The following is a 14,315-nucleotide window of genomic DNA, read 5'->3' as shown; positions in this document are numbered from 1 at the left end:
CTGCTGGCTGCAGGGAAAATGCTGTTGCACAAATGCTGGCATACGTAGGGCTCCAGACTGCTGCTAGTATTTAAATAATCCTGTATTTTAAAGTTAAGCTGTGATCAGCTATAAACCAATTTAAACAAAAATTATGTTCAGTTGTACAGTCAGAGCATTATAACTATACAGAGCCAGGCAAGCTTTATTTTTCCCAAGGGGTCACTTGAAGTGTTAGCAAGAAATTGCAAGAAGAACAAGCTTGAGTTGCCTGGAGATCAAATCTTGTTGGATTTAATGCTCTCCGGCTCATAAGACTACATTTTAATTTTTTTTATGAACATCTGCTCAGCTTTCTTGATTGGAAGGCTTCTTTCATTTGACATTCCTTTTAAATCCTTTGCTTGGTAATGCAGGGCAAAGGACTGCATGAAATACCTTACTCTTTGAATACAAGCTTTGGGAAGGAGGCCTGAAAAGTAAACTCTAGAGGAGAGCTTACTGAAATACTGAGAAGGAAACCAGGTGGTGAGATTCCAAACACACAAGAAAGATAAAGTAAGGAAAAATAAAATGAAAGATGAGGCTGATGTGAAGAGATGCGGAGAATGTTTGTGGTCGTGCAGGACTGTGGCTATGGTTCAGGCTTAGCATCCTCAGCATCCATCTAACATGATTCAGGCTCAGCCACCTAGCTGAGCTCGAGTGCTGAGCTGTGCTGTAATGCAGGATTTGCCAAGCCTGAGCTGGAGGTGGAGATTTTGCTTGCTCCTGCCAGGCAGTGGAAAGGGAAGTATGGCAGCAGAAGCTGTGGGAGCAGCTTCCCAAGTCACTACTTAGTGGTACGTGGGACTGTGTGAGCACTCCTTTTCAAGGCAAAGCAAGCATTTTGGTGACAAACTGACCTGACTGACTTTGCCTTGAGACACATTATGGGTATGTTTACTAGTGATTTGGTTTGCATCTGGCTTAAGTATCTGACACATCCTCCAAAGACCTTCTCCGGTTGCCTTGCAGTGGTTCAGGTCTCAGAGCAGTCTGGCTGCAAGAGACCTGAACTCTCCCATTGAAACTACACCAGGACTTCTGCTTTGGGAGTGTTCCCATTCAGTTACTGAGCCTTTCATGAAAGATATTCATTTCTTTCAAGTACCTCCTAGCTGCAGTCTAGTGAGCAGTTCTCATCCACTTTAGCATAAAACCAATGAAGAGCCCCACACCAACTTCATCAGCTTCAAGTGTTTCTGGCAGTTTGTTCTGGAGTGCAGTATCCTGCTCCTCTGCAAAATGTGAGCAAACACTTCTCAGCTTTTTGTTACAGCTGAGAGGCCCTTCAAGAAGATAGTTTCTAGCCCTCCCAGTAAAGTACCTGAGAGAAATTTGCCATAGTGTTTTAACCTCATCTTAATCTGTCTGTAATGTTTTTACCTCATTCTAATCTGTCTACAGATCTTCAGGCTGAGCACTCCAATCTAGTTCAGACAGATACAGCCACAGACATCAAAAGGAGCCTGGGGAACAGGAGAAATATAGGAGCTACAAAGATTGGAATTGAAAACAATTGACAATATAAGCAGGTGAAATTGCAACTTTTTAGAGCAAAGTTAGGAGGCGTAGTCCTCAGGACTGGGTCTACAGGAAAACGTGCACTGTGAGTTCTTCCCTCTCTGGTAAGAAATTACTTCATAGGCATTTTTAGTCTAAACATGGATGTCTAGACTAATGTTTCTCAAGCAAATCTCCTGGCTTTCGTTCTTCACCTTTCTTTGTGGACTTGTCTTGGAGCACCTGAGAATAAATAGGTGAAAATGCTTTGGGAGCGCACCAACTGCAAGCTGATATTCAGCCCCAGGGACCTGGTTGGAGCTACTCCAGCATCTGTACGGGGTGTTTTGTTTAAAAACAAACTGCCTTCCCCCATCCTGTGTAGTTTCAATTTCAAGTGCTTGGCAGCAGCATTTCTCTTGGTCTGTGCTCTGCACTGATGTAGCTGTAGCTCCTGTAGTAGCTATGTATTTTGCTTTTCCAGGGAAGGATATTCAGGGACAAGACCAAACCCAAAAGAATTAGTTATACAAAGTCCTGTCTCCTGATACAGCTCTCTGTATCATCCTTGTGACTTGGCCATGGTCAGCCAATGTTTTCTGATGGTGCATAAGAAAGAAGGACAGTTTCTACAAAAAAGGCTTTTTTAGGACTGTGTACAGCTGGCTATCGATTTCACAGACATAGGAGTTATTCCTTAATATATATACATCATCTGCCATTTAAGCTCCTATTGTATGCCTGTGCCCATACCTGTGTCCACCAAAAGTGAATCAGTAAGTTTCCTACGACCCCAAAACTGATACTATTATACTTGCCCAACTGAGCAAGGGCTTCTGTGGCTAATTACAGATTGCACTAACGATGAAAAGAAGTTTTCTAATTATGTTTACTTCTTCTTTATTTTTAGTCGTCTTATTCATATATTTGAAAAATAGAATTAAACCTCTACCTTTCATTATATTCCAGGATGACTTAGATGTTGAGACTTGTCCATGGCATATCAACAGTTTGTTACTACACTGATAATACTTGCACAGTCATGTGGGTGTGTAAGTGATAAAAATTGGGCCCCTTAGTACAAAGCTGTCCTGTGGTCGTGGAAACTGCAGTCCTCTTCTGATAGGCAGTTATAAGAGCAAGTCTCTTATTCCTTCTCCCACTCCGCTCTCACAAAGCCATATCCATATCAACATTGGCTTGGATGTGTGCCATCAAGCAGGTTGTTCCTCTGAAACACTTAAATCAATGTGAGGTTTGTTAATTTTGGGCTTGCTAGGCCCTCACACTGTCAGTGTTAAAGCAGCCTGAGGAGAGCAGATGGGCTGAAGGAGGAAAAAAGAAGTTCTTGCTGAGCTGAGTGAGGAAAGGAAAGAAATGGTGCTCCCAGAAGATGACATAGGAAGCAGAACATACCATAAGCACAAATTAGGAAAAGGCCACACAACCTATTCCCCACTTTTTCAAGTAGGACTACAACAATATCTCCAATGGTCTGAGATAGTCATGTTCTTCTTTGAACCTCGTTTGTCCTGACCAACCTGTGCTATGTTGTACAGGCTACTGTCTCAAGGATAAGATCAGTTCATGCTACTGAATCATTATGGGTGTATCTGCTGCAAGGAGTCTGGAAAGTTGTTTAATGCATTTCCTTTTAGAAGTTTTCCTATCACTTTACACTTACTAGGTTAAGAGTAAGACCATGAGAAATAAAAGTATGCCCACTTTTCTAAGAAAAAAGAGACACTGAAGGAGGAAGATTTTCAGTGTTAAGTGTGTTTCAGTGTTAAGTTAAATTTTCAGTGTGTTAAGAATAAATGCTTTATGGCAATCCTGTCAATCATTCTATCCTAGTCTGTTGGCTCCACTTTGTTCCTCTTCCCCCTCAGTAATATTGCAGGAACAGTTTTCAATGGTCTTCGTGTTTCTTCTTTCTGTTTTCTTGCCCACATGGTCTTCTCCTGTCTTTCCAATTTTCTACTATCAAATCTTTGCCAGCATCCTTTTCTGTCTGAGAGTGGGCACCCAAAATAAAGTAAAGGTCTGCTTGAACTAAGCAGGAAGCAGCAGACAGAAGAAGAGAACCACAGCACCTTTCATTTCCCTTGTCACTCACTTTGTTTTCCTTCTTGGTTGATAAAATACATTTTGTACAATTACCACATAAGAATGGTTCCTATGCCATGCTTGTTTCATACATCTTGCTTAACAGCTGGTGTAAGTTCATTGACCTTCAAACCATTCTTTCCATCTTGACCTTTTGCAGATCTTCATTGCCTTTTCTTGTTATTTTGTCGTGTCAGTGTGGTGTTTGTGTTGATTTATCCCTCATTTTTATTAATGTCTCTGTCTACAAATTCCATCATAGCTTTCTTTCTCTGCTGCTTATAGAAGCAGTGTTTGATGCTACTTGGAGATATCTTAAGCTATAGAAGGAAAGGGAATCTTAGTGCAGTTATTTTTACAGTTGTTCACAGCTCTTGTTAATAGAACTAAAAGCTTGGTAAGATACTTGTGACTCTTTCAAGTTGAGCTGATCTGCTGATATGCTGGTACATAGGCCTGTCTGGGCAACAGATTGGATAAAAGCCCCGGAGCAATATATATATTATATATATATATATGGTTTGGGTTTTTTCTTTTTTTGGCTGTTGGGTTTTTTTGTTTGGCTTGGTTTTGTTTTGTTTTGTTTTGTTTTTTTGTGTTGCCATTCAAAATTTTTCCCTAAAGGAGGGCTTAAACCTGGTTCAACCAGAGCATGGAGTTTGCAATACATATTAGAGAAACTTTAGAAAAGTTTCTAGTTTCTGTCATAAAAGAGATTATTTCTTCCACTTCTCCTCACTTCAGACATTGGTAAAACCAGAGCAATCTACCCTGCACGTGTCCTTCTGGGCAGCAAATGCATAACCAGAGCTTCCAACAAGGTCATGTACTTGGAGTTGTCCTGATTTCCTACCTCCTGGGATGCAGAACATCTCACTGAGCAGCAACCAGGAGATTAAATTGTAGGCCACGAAGTTTGTGAAATAACTGCAGTGGGATTTTAGATCCTTCTGTCTGGTGAATAAGTTTTTCCCTCTTTTATTGTGGTCCCCCTGCAGGCTGCAGGACCGCAGGCAGCAAGCAGCTGGTGCATAACATTATTATAGAATGCTTATGATTTCACAAGTGTGATGCTTCATGACATCATCTAACTGGCTGACTGCATGGGAGGTCATCATTCTTGAATCCTGTCTTAGTAAAATGGCAGAAGGAAATGCAGAAACTCTCATGGATCCTACTTGCTCTACTCTTGCATGTCTGTCTCTCAGAGCTCTGTGGAAAAGTTGCCATTTCCATGCCAAAGTAATCTGGTGAAATGTTGGGAAAATGGAACCGCATGGAACAATTTTCTGTTAGGTCAGTATGAATTGTGTCTGATCTTCACCACATTCCTGGATAAATGAATTGATTTATACTCCTCTATCTCTAAAGCTGAATTTGGCTTTTGTCCTGATGCCTCTGGTATCCTTAATGTTTTTTGGGAGGAAGGGTCAGTTAATAAACTAAATCTCAGTTCTTAGTTTTAGATGCTTTCAGGTTGACACTTGGGGTGAGGTTGTATTAATCTGATGGCTGAGTTAACTCTGCTTGATCCAAGAAAATATAACAGATGTTGGAAAGGTGGAGGCATGGATAGAACAAGAATCTCTGGTGTGAATCTATTGACATTTCAGGTCTGTATGTAGCCTGTAGATAGGATGATGTTTCTTCCTCATAAACTACTGTTTGTTAGGAATTAATAGGGCTCTAAAGCAAATCTAGACTTCAGTTAATTTTGGTGGCAAGGGAATACTTCATCTTTGCATTTTAACTTGTACTCTCCACTGGTCTCTGGGCAATGGAGTGGAAGCCAGGAAGGGAGGAAGAGCAAAAGCACATCAGTCATTCACTTTTATAAATAGTAATTTTGGGTTTTTTTCCTGATACTTCTGCAGTAATTAGTCTGGGAGGTAGCCAGGCAGCCTCTTTGGATTTTATGTATCCAGCCTTGTAGGATTTATTCTAGACTTGAAGGATTTTTGCTACAAAGTGTGATGTTTTATTTAGAACACGCTTCCTTGCAATACAAGCTGTCATACAGCGTGTCTGGCATCAGAGCAAGTTGGCCAGAAACATTCTGCTGCAAACCATGTGAGCCACCAGATGATGCTGCTGTTCTCCTGGGTGAACTCCTTAGTGGTCAAGTGAAAGTTCATGAGAAGTGACTAAAAGTTGTACCTTTTTATAATGTATGAAGGAGGGGGGTGGAAGAAGTTGCTATGCTTTGAAGACTGTTTTCAAGCATGAGAACTCAATTTTTAGCTGATATGTCATTTACTCGGTGCCCTTCTGGATAAAATACACTTTCCTCCGTATGTAAAGTGAGCTGGTTAAGGATGGACACACTATAGGCAGAGACAAGACAAGACAATACTTTAATTTCTGTTGAATTTAGGCATCTGATTACATTTCTAGAAGTTTATGGTATTCTGGGTTGTGGAGAGCTTGCTCTATTTTTTACCTTTGTATTTATTATCAGAAATAGAATTATTAGTATCCAGCAAAGTCTTCACCAGTGACCTGAAGTGACTTCATATTGTTTTGTTCTTTCTTTCCATCTTTCAAAATTGTAGTAGAGCAGAGCTAAAAGAAATTGGAAAAAGCAGATTATTGTCACAGTTCTGCATGTAAAGTGCGTCTGTATGCATGAAATTTTCCTTTGCTGGATTTCTGGGATTTAGTTTGCTTTGAACAGTCAGGTAGAGAACCCCAGCCTTTTTCTTTTAAAGGGCAGAGATCTACAGTGAAAGGTGGAGATGCTTCTACATTGCTGAGTTCTGATTTGACATTAACCTTCATCAAACTGTGGGTTGTCACTGAGCCAAAATCTGCAGAGGAATTATAGCAGGTAGCCTGAATTGAGTGGTGTTAGAGGTAACTTGCCATGTGAGATTTGACAAGTAAGTTCTCTTGAACCCAAATACAATGCTACATGAGTCTCTCTTATGAGAACTTTAAGACCCTCTTGATCCTTCCTTATATTTGTAATGCCTTGAAGAGGCAGTAATGGACTGAAATGCTAAGTTAGAACTACAAAATTAGAGGCTTTCAAAGCACTCTTCTGTAGCTTGAGAGAAGCTGGGGTTTTGTGCCCTCTGACTCCCCAACTCTGTGGATTTTAACCTTTTATTCAGGCCTCTTTTTATTGCTTAATTGTGTGGTGTGTGCTTATGCTCACAGGACTAAAATTCAGTTAAATTTTACTTCATATGTAGCCTTGCTCTCACTCTCCTAGTGAAATACAGAAATGTAAAATGTCAATGTGTGATGGAGATTAGAAGTGGAAAAAATTTTATTACCTGTGACAGTGTGACTGAAGTCAAGTCTTGCTTATTAGGGTAATCAGTCAAGTGTGACATTTTGTTCCAAGATTTTCCTCTAAAGAATGCTTGACAGGCTGTTGAATACAGCCTGATCTTGGGCACATGGAAATGAAAATACCCTTCTGTACTGAGATGGGGAGCTAAGCTCACACAAAACAGGCATCCACTTTTGATCTCTAAGGTGAGTCCTGCCAGTGGCTGCATTCATTGGATACAGTCAAAGCCACTTCTGAGCCAACATAAAACTTTTGAACTGCATGGAACAGGTGACCTGTTCTTGAGAGCTTTTCTAGCAATGGAGCTGTTTCCCAGATGTCCTCTGAGTTGGAGAGGTCTGAGCAGTGTTGTTGCTATAACATTCAAAGACCTGTAAATGATTATGCTGTAATTGGCATGAAGATCCTTTGTTTTTACTAGTTTGTTTAATACACTTCAAGTGATTTTTATGCCACCTTTGGGCATGAATGCAAGATGGAAGATGCAAGTAGGTATGTGTCTATTCCATGGGATAGCTGGATAAACAGTACTTAGAATTAGAATGGCTTACTAAACTGGGACCCTAGAGTTGTTGGGGTTTTATTTGTATTTGGGCTTTTTGAGTGTTGTGTGTTTGTCATTGGCATGACTCCTGTAGACTCTCATTCTTGAATTGCAGGACCATAATATTACTTGTTTATGGTCAAATTTCATGGTGGAGGCTTTTGGTGGGAGTGGTAGGGAGAGATGAGAGAGGGAATGATTTTATTCCATCCTAAAGGTAAGCTTGTTTCTTGGGAAGCATTGCAAAGTATACTGAGAAGTGGGTAGCTTTTAACTGGTGAAATAGCAGGCACTTGGGCACCCTGTCAATGTAATCTCTATAGCACTACAGTACTAAGTGTATTTGGGTATAACATGGGATATTTGAGATCGCCCTGTGAGAGTGACTGTGGGTGGAGCAGAGAATCAAAGGCTTGAAACCTCATATCTCTGAGCAACCTGTGCCACTGCCTGACTGTCCTCTCGGGAAAAAATTTTGCCTCATATCTAGGCTGAGCCTCTCCTGTTTAAGTTTGTGCCTGTTGTTTTTCCCCTTCCTGTCCTGCACTGCTGTAAAGACTCCATCTCTTGACTTTTCAGTGACATCCCCACAGGCACTGGAGGTGCTGTTGTGTCCCTCCAAAGCTGTCCCTGCCTGGAGCTGAACAAGGTCATCTCCCCCAGCCTCACCCCCATCATGCCAGTGGCCTCTGCTTAACTCTCTTAAATTTGTGGGTGTCTTTTGTGTATTGCTGGGGCCTCAAACTAGGCAGTGTCTAAATATGGCCCAGAGTGCCGAGCAGAGGAAGATAATCTCTTCCCTCAATCTACTTACTGGCTCTGCTTGTGTTTGTGCAGCCCAGAGTGCTGTAGTCTGTCTTTGCATCCTGCTGGCTTCCAGCCAGCTTGCTATCCTCCAGGACCTCAAGGGATGTTTCATAATGTGTATCAGCTATTCTTCCCTTTTCCAATTCTAGTTATCTTACATTGGTGTTTGAGATACAGAAGCACTAACATTCCCATCAGCAAAAGAAAAAGGAATGTACAGTAGCAAAACACTTTTTGTGACATAAGGCTCAAGCCTATTGTCCCTCCGAAATAAATAAATGTAGGCTTTCAAGGTGAATAGGTGTAGATGCCAACCCAGGATACCACTGGAAAGAAAAGTGGCAACCTGAAATCAACATTATGGTGGTGGCATTCAGAAGAACATACTTTAACACATACTTTCAACTGCAACAACTAAAAGTAAATTACTTGGTTTGGGTTTTTGGGTTTTTTTTGGTAATCTAATGATCCACATAAATAAAGTATTATATCCAGCCTGCTCACATTAATGCTTCTGATTATTTTTCTTCAGCACACCCATTCTTTCTTTATAATTGGAATATACATTTTAAAGTGTTTGCAATATGCCAGGTTGCAAATACCCACTAGCTTGCAAAACAGAGATTATGAAAGGAACTACTTTGGGTTTATATTTTACTCTGAAAGTATGGTGATTTATATTAAATAACACAACTTTTCCCAGCAGCTGTATCTGCAGCTTTATTGAAGACAAACCAAGCCAACCCTCAGCTTTAGCTAAAGAGGTGACGTTTAAGGCTTTCTCTTGATTTCTTTAAGCCTCCAGCAACTGTTACCCTTTCAGATTGATGCATGTTTTGCTATGCAACTGAAAAGATCATAGAGTCACAAGAAATTCACATAGTTGAGGTTTATTTAAGGAAAGCTTCATTTATATTTTGAGACAGATCTTGCAATAGTTTTGCTGTTGTATGTGATTATAGTAGTACTGCTTCTCTTCCAAGAAAAGCTGTGGTTAGTTTTAGGAGGGGAAGCTGCTGTCTAGTGTAAGATAAACTGGATGAAACAATTGGCAATGAATGGGTACGTGGGTGTGTTGTTGGAGGGAGTAGGAAGCTGCTTTGTGGAAGTGATAAAATGGGATAAAATCCTGCAAGCTGAAAAGGTGAACATTTGGGAAACCCAGACTTCATCCTTACCCCATCATTCTCAATATAGAGCCTTAGAACATGTATGAGTCCCTTCATGTCAAAGAGCAAACTTCAAACACTGACTCTAGAGGCTTTCTGTAGTTGTAGGTTCAAGCTACCTCTAAGGAGTTAATGGAAGATTGCTAACAAAGTCAAATCTATTGTCTTTAGACTTTTATCAGCTGCATGACTTAAAATCAGGAAAAGCTGAAAATCTATCTACAGAAGAAAAGAATCTTGAGGATTCCTTAGTGAGAAAATGTGCGTATAGTATGAAGCTGGAACATTTTCTTAAGCCATAAAAATGCCCACAGCTACAGGTTCACATGAGTGAAACCATGTAAAAGCACAAACTCAGGCTCTGAGCAGTGGGTGGATGCTGTGGCCAACTGGCTGCTCCCCAGCACCGGCTGGCTCTGGGTGTCGTGCTGTCAAGTCTTCAGAATTTTGTATTTCTGTCTATCCGATTCATAACTGCTGACAACTTCTCAATTGAATTTATAATTGTTGTGCCCTTTCTTTCAACAAACTCATAAACATTTATTAACAAGATTATCATTTGTAGAGGAGAATCTTTTTCTCATGTCTTTCTTTCCTGCAAGTGGACTTTGAAAGCCTTCCTGATTTGTAGACATCCAGCTTGGTGAGGAAGGTCTTTCCTAAAGACAACAGGAGGCTGGAAGTCAAGTCCTTCTCCCTAAATAAAAATGGGTATGTGACTTTTTTGTTTGGGTTGGATTTTTTTCTAAGCACACCTGACAGCAAATGAGTCTTTTTGTAAATTCTGAATTGTTGATAGAACGTCTCATTCAAAGCTAGGGCTGTTTTTCCTGCTCACTGAGATGCTACAACAACCTCACTGGAAGTAAAGTTTCACTTATGAGAAATCTATTACATTTTGAGATGAAAAGAGATTGGTAGAAATTAGGTCTTCTGGCTCTACAGGTTTATAAATAGTTGAACTTAGCTGTAAAGTGTGGTAATAATCTTTTTTAAGAGTTTAAATACTGTTTTCTTCACAGAAAATCTTTACTGAACTCCTCTAGAGGATCACTTATGGAGGTATATGGAAGCAGGAAATGCTGCCCTCCAGTTCTACTTGTTTAAAGATGACTGCAAAATCTCACCTGATGCAATTTCTCAGTTTATCGTGGGTGTAAATAGCTTAATGCCATCTGTATATGTGTGTTCACAGAAGTGAATTGTTGCAAGAACCACAGAGCATAGTGTTGATTTCTGTCCCTGTACTTAGCAGATGACAGCATTTAGAAATGCTGTCTGCTATACACAAAAATTAAATTTTTACCTTATGAACCAAGACAGCAGCATAGATTCCCTGTACTTTTGTTTGAGCTGGAAGTCTTGCCTCTAGATATTAGAGTCCTCTTGTTAATAGAGTCAGGTAGGATTTGATTGCTTTGTGCCCCTGTGAAGGAAACTGCTTTTGAGGCCATGGCCTTCAAATGGACCCAGTTATTAGCTGGGTTTGTACTGTAGGGAACTGGCTGTTGAACTTGCACATGAACTCTCTCTCCATGCTGAAGGGCTTTGATATTGACTTCTATGGCATCAGGTCTTCAGCTGTAAAATTTCTTTCTGTAGACTTCTCCACATGCAGTTTAATAAAAAAGGAGAGAGCAAGGAAAATTTATTCTTGTAATTTCAAACGTGGGCTTTTGAAGACACCCAAAATAGGCACTTTAACCACTTGTCATGCTTGTTGTGTCATTTAGCTTTTCTTTTATTTTTTTTTCAATCAACTGCCTTTCTTTCAGTGGTCTCTGAACAGCTACAATGATGCTCTAATTTTGAATGAGCATTGAAAACAGATTTGTAGTTTATAATTGGCTGGTGCTGGTAACTATGCTTGAAGAGATAGTATCTTGAAGCTCCTACCATGCCATGAGCCATTTCTGGAGTTGGGACAAGAGGAATTTCTCTTCACTTTAAAGCAGTGATAATGAAGCAGCATAATTTTCGTCAAGGACCTTGGTCAGAATCAAGAAGGAGCTGACCTCAGAGGCTGAGATTAGCATGCACTTTTAGAGGGGGTTGATTTGACAGCTTCTGGCACTTCTGGTGTGTTCCTTGCACTGATGCCCTTATGGGTCAAATATTGTGGTGGAGCTTCCTTTGTTCAAGTTGATGTTAAAATGCTGAGACTCAGCTGTGAGAATCTTTCACAAACGATATCTTTTAAACAGCAAATTATTAGACTGGAGAGGGGGAGCAGGTTACATCCCCTCCAGTTTTTGCCTATCTCCTGTGCTCACTGCCACAGAAGACCTATCAAAAGCTGTAGCAGGAAGTGTTTGGAGCCTGCCTCTTGTGTTCATTAATGAACCGGAGTTAGCATCTCTCTGCCCTTGCAAGCAGGTGTCACTGCAGCCAGCACCAATTACTGCTGTATTCAGGGGACAGCAACATGATTCAGCCAGTCAAAAACAATATAAATGAAATAAGCTTTCACAGTTCAGGGATTATATATTTTTAGCAAGCTGTATGTGATATAATCCAACAAGATAGCTGTATTTTTCTGAACTTAAATACTTGTTCTGTTCCTGTCAGCAGGCAATAGCACAATATAAAACTTGCAAGTTACACAGAGGAAAGAATATGAGAACATGGTAGGGTAAGAAGAAGATTTTTATCCCGTCATTGCTGATAGGTCTTGCAGAAGAAAATAGGTTTGAAGTTCTCTAGATTTCTAAATTTGTGACAAAAGAGATTTCTTAAGGTCTTCTGTACTTTTCAGCATGCAGTGCTAAGGAAGAACGGGTTCTTAAGTGATTTTTAACATCAGAACTTGAATTCAGGCCTTTGTGTGTGGTTTGTACCAGTACAGAGCTTGAAACCATGATCTTGTTCCCTCTAAGTGTTGGATTAGGTTGTCCTGATAGCAGTTGTCCCTGTGTAGCAGTGTCCCATTTTTTAGCAGCAAATAAAAATGTTTTACTGCCTTTTACAGGACATGAAGTACAGTAATTTGAGAAGTCTGCATCTTTTAGTCAAGTATCACTTGTACATAAATACTTAATTTTAGAAACTTAAAGTAAAGAGGTGGTGACTGGGGAGAGTCTGCAGTACACAGGCAGGGTTGTATTTATGAAGTCTCTTCATTAATTCTTCCTGTTCTCCTCTGCTGGAACTATGTGGTAATCATAATGAGCATTAACCATAGGACACAAGGTCACAGAACCAATGGGCAGCCTGGTCAAGTGTATTATAGGAACTCTGAATTCAAGAAGTGTTTGGACAATGCTCTCACATATGTGGTGTGACTCTTGGGATGTTCTGCACAGGACCAGGAGTTGGACTTGATAATCCTTGTTGGTCCAACTCAGTATATTTTATTATTCTATTATATGTATTATGCAAATTCTGGTGAAGAGAAGACTTCCAACAGCAGAGTGAACCGAGTGTCTCTTGAAGTTGCTGCTTGGGAGTTGCTGTGAACCAAGAAGAAGAGCACAAGAAGCATTTGAAAATGTCTAGATACTTCTTCAAGCTTTCTCACTCATTTCTGTATTCTCATTCAATATTTTTACTTCTCTGAAAAAAGACATGGGTAGCATAGTCTGGTCAAAGTATGTGCTCAGGGTGAAGTGTGAGCACCTTATGATTTTTCATTTTGTTTTTATTGACATGAGATTTTTTTCTTAATATATTTCCCTTGTATTTCCATAGATGTTTGTTTCAAGAGCAATTTTAAAAAACTGAAGTATCCCCCTTTTTTTTTTCCTGTCTGTAAAAAAGTCTCAATTCTATTTCTACAGCACTAATATCCCCTGCGAAGAAGAGGTCATCAGTGATCAATATATTACGGCTCTAGCAGCACAAACGAAACCATCACCATGAAACACTTCCTGAGGTAACTGTTCTGTATTTTCTCAAAAGTGTTGAATTATTCTAATTGCTTTTATGCTGCAGTGAGCTAAGTGGTTTAATTGTTACAAGTATTACGGAAGGTGTAAACTAGTTTATACTAGACTACTTTCTGTTCACCTAGATTACACTATTTAATTAAAGCTATTTTAATTTAAATTTTCTTTTTCTGTTCTTTATAGAAGCAGAGAATGTGGGAACTGTCTTGTGGGATAGGAGCAGTGATGTTTCAAATCAGTAGTGCCTGATGTGTCAGGGGAAAAGAGAAGAAATAATAGCATAGAACAGTGCTTGGAAAATATCAGGTTTTTTCGTTTCTTGTCCACTGTCTGGATTTTTGGAGTGTTGTCTGTGAAAGCAGAGATGCTTGCTGAAGATGTGCAAGTGTTTTTGAAGCTGATCATGCCTAATTTGCAGGAGAAATGTCAATTACTTGCTCCCACATATGACTTGCAGTTGTTCCTCTATAAACTAATTATAGAATGGGGGACTTGCAGACAACAGATGTAGGTGCAGAAAGCCCATGTTGTATTTGTTCCTTAGTCAGTGGAGGGAGTTGAGCACTTCTCAAAACTAATACAGATCAAGAGCTCATTTGTGTATAAACCAAAGAAATCATATTCTGTCTGTATGGGAGGCACCTTTTCAAGAGGACTAAAACATATGCTTCTGTATAGAGCATCTGTCACTATATTTTTCTCCCTTTTTAGACTGTTTATAGCAAAGAAGCTTACACACTATGGATATCAGCATCATTACCTCTAGGTTGATCATGTGTAATGATTTTGCTGCCAAGACAGACATAGCTAAAGCATTTCTGTGGAGTGTTTGGGCCAGCTTCCTCATCTTGAACCAGCTGCAAAAAGGGCTCTGTAAGAAGGACATAGACAGATTAAAAGTATAAAGCAACTAACTATTTGTTTGCTAACATCCACAAAATGCAGCCAAGGCTGAATTGAGCCTTAATTTAAACATTAGTGTG

At 39.9% G+C, this 14,315-nt stretch overlaps 1 protein-coding gene across 1 annotated transcript in view; it reads left to right on the top strand.

Moving 5' to 3' along the window:
* The window catches only part of ELMOD1 (ELMO domain containing 1), a 42,175-nt gene that overhangs the window by 778 nt on the left and 27,082 nt on the right, over window positions 1-14,315 (top strand). Inside the window, exons 2-3 of the mRNA XM_005417707.2 lie at window positions 10,080-10,159; window positions 13,225-13,319. Of these exons, the coding sequence (XP_005417764.1) occupies window positions 13,303-13,319 (17 nt within the window). The 5' untranslated portion in view covers window positions 10,080-10,159; window positions 13,225-13,302. The remainder of the gene's footprint in view (window positions 1-10,079; window positions 10,160-13,224; window positions 13,320-14,315) is intronic.

Source organism: Geospiza fortis, unplaced genomic scaffold (assembly GCF_000277835.1).
Source record: "Geospiza fortis unplaced genomic scaffold, GeoFor_1.0 scaffold16, whole genome shotgun sequence".
NCBI lineage: Eukaryota > Metazoa > Chordata > Aves > Passeriformes > Thraupidae > Geospiza > Geospiza fortis.
The sequence above is the reverse complement of the archived record's forward strand: the minus strand, read 5'-3'. Positions and strand labels throughout refer to the sequence as shown.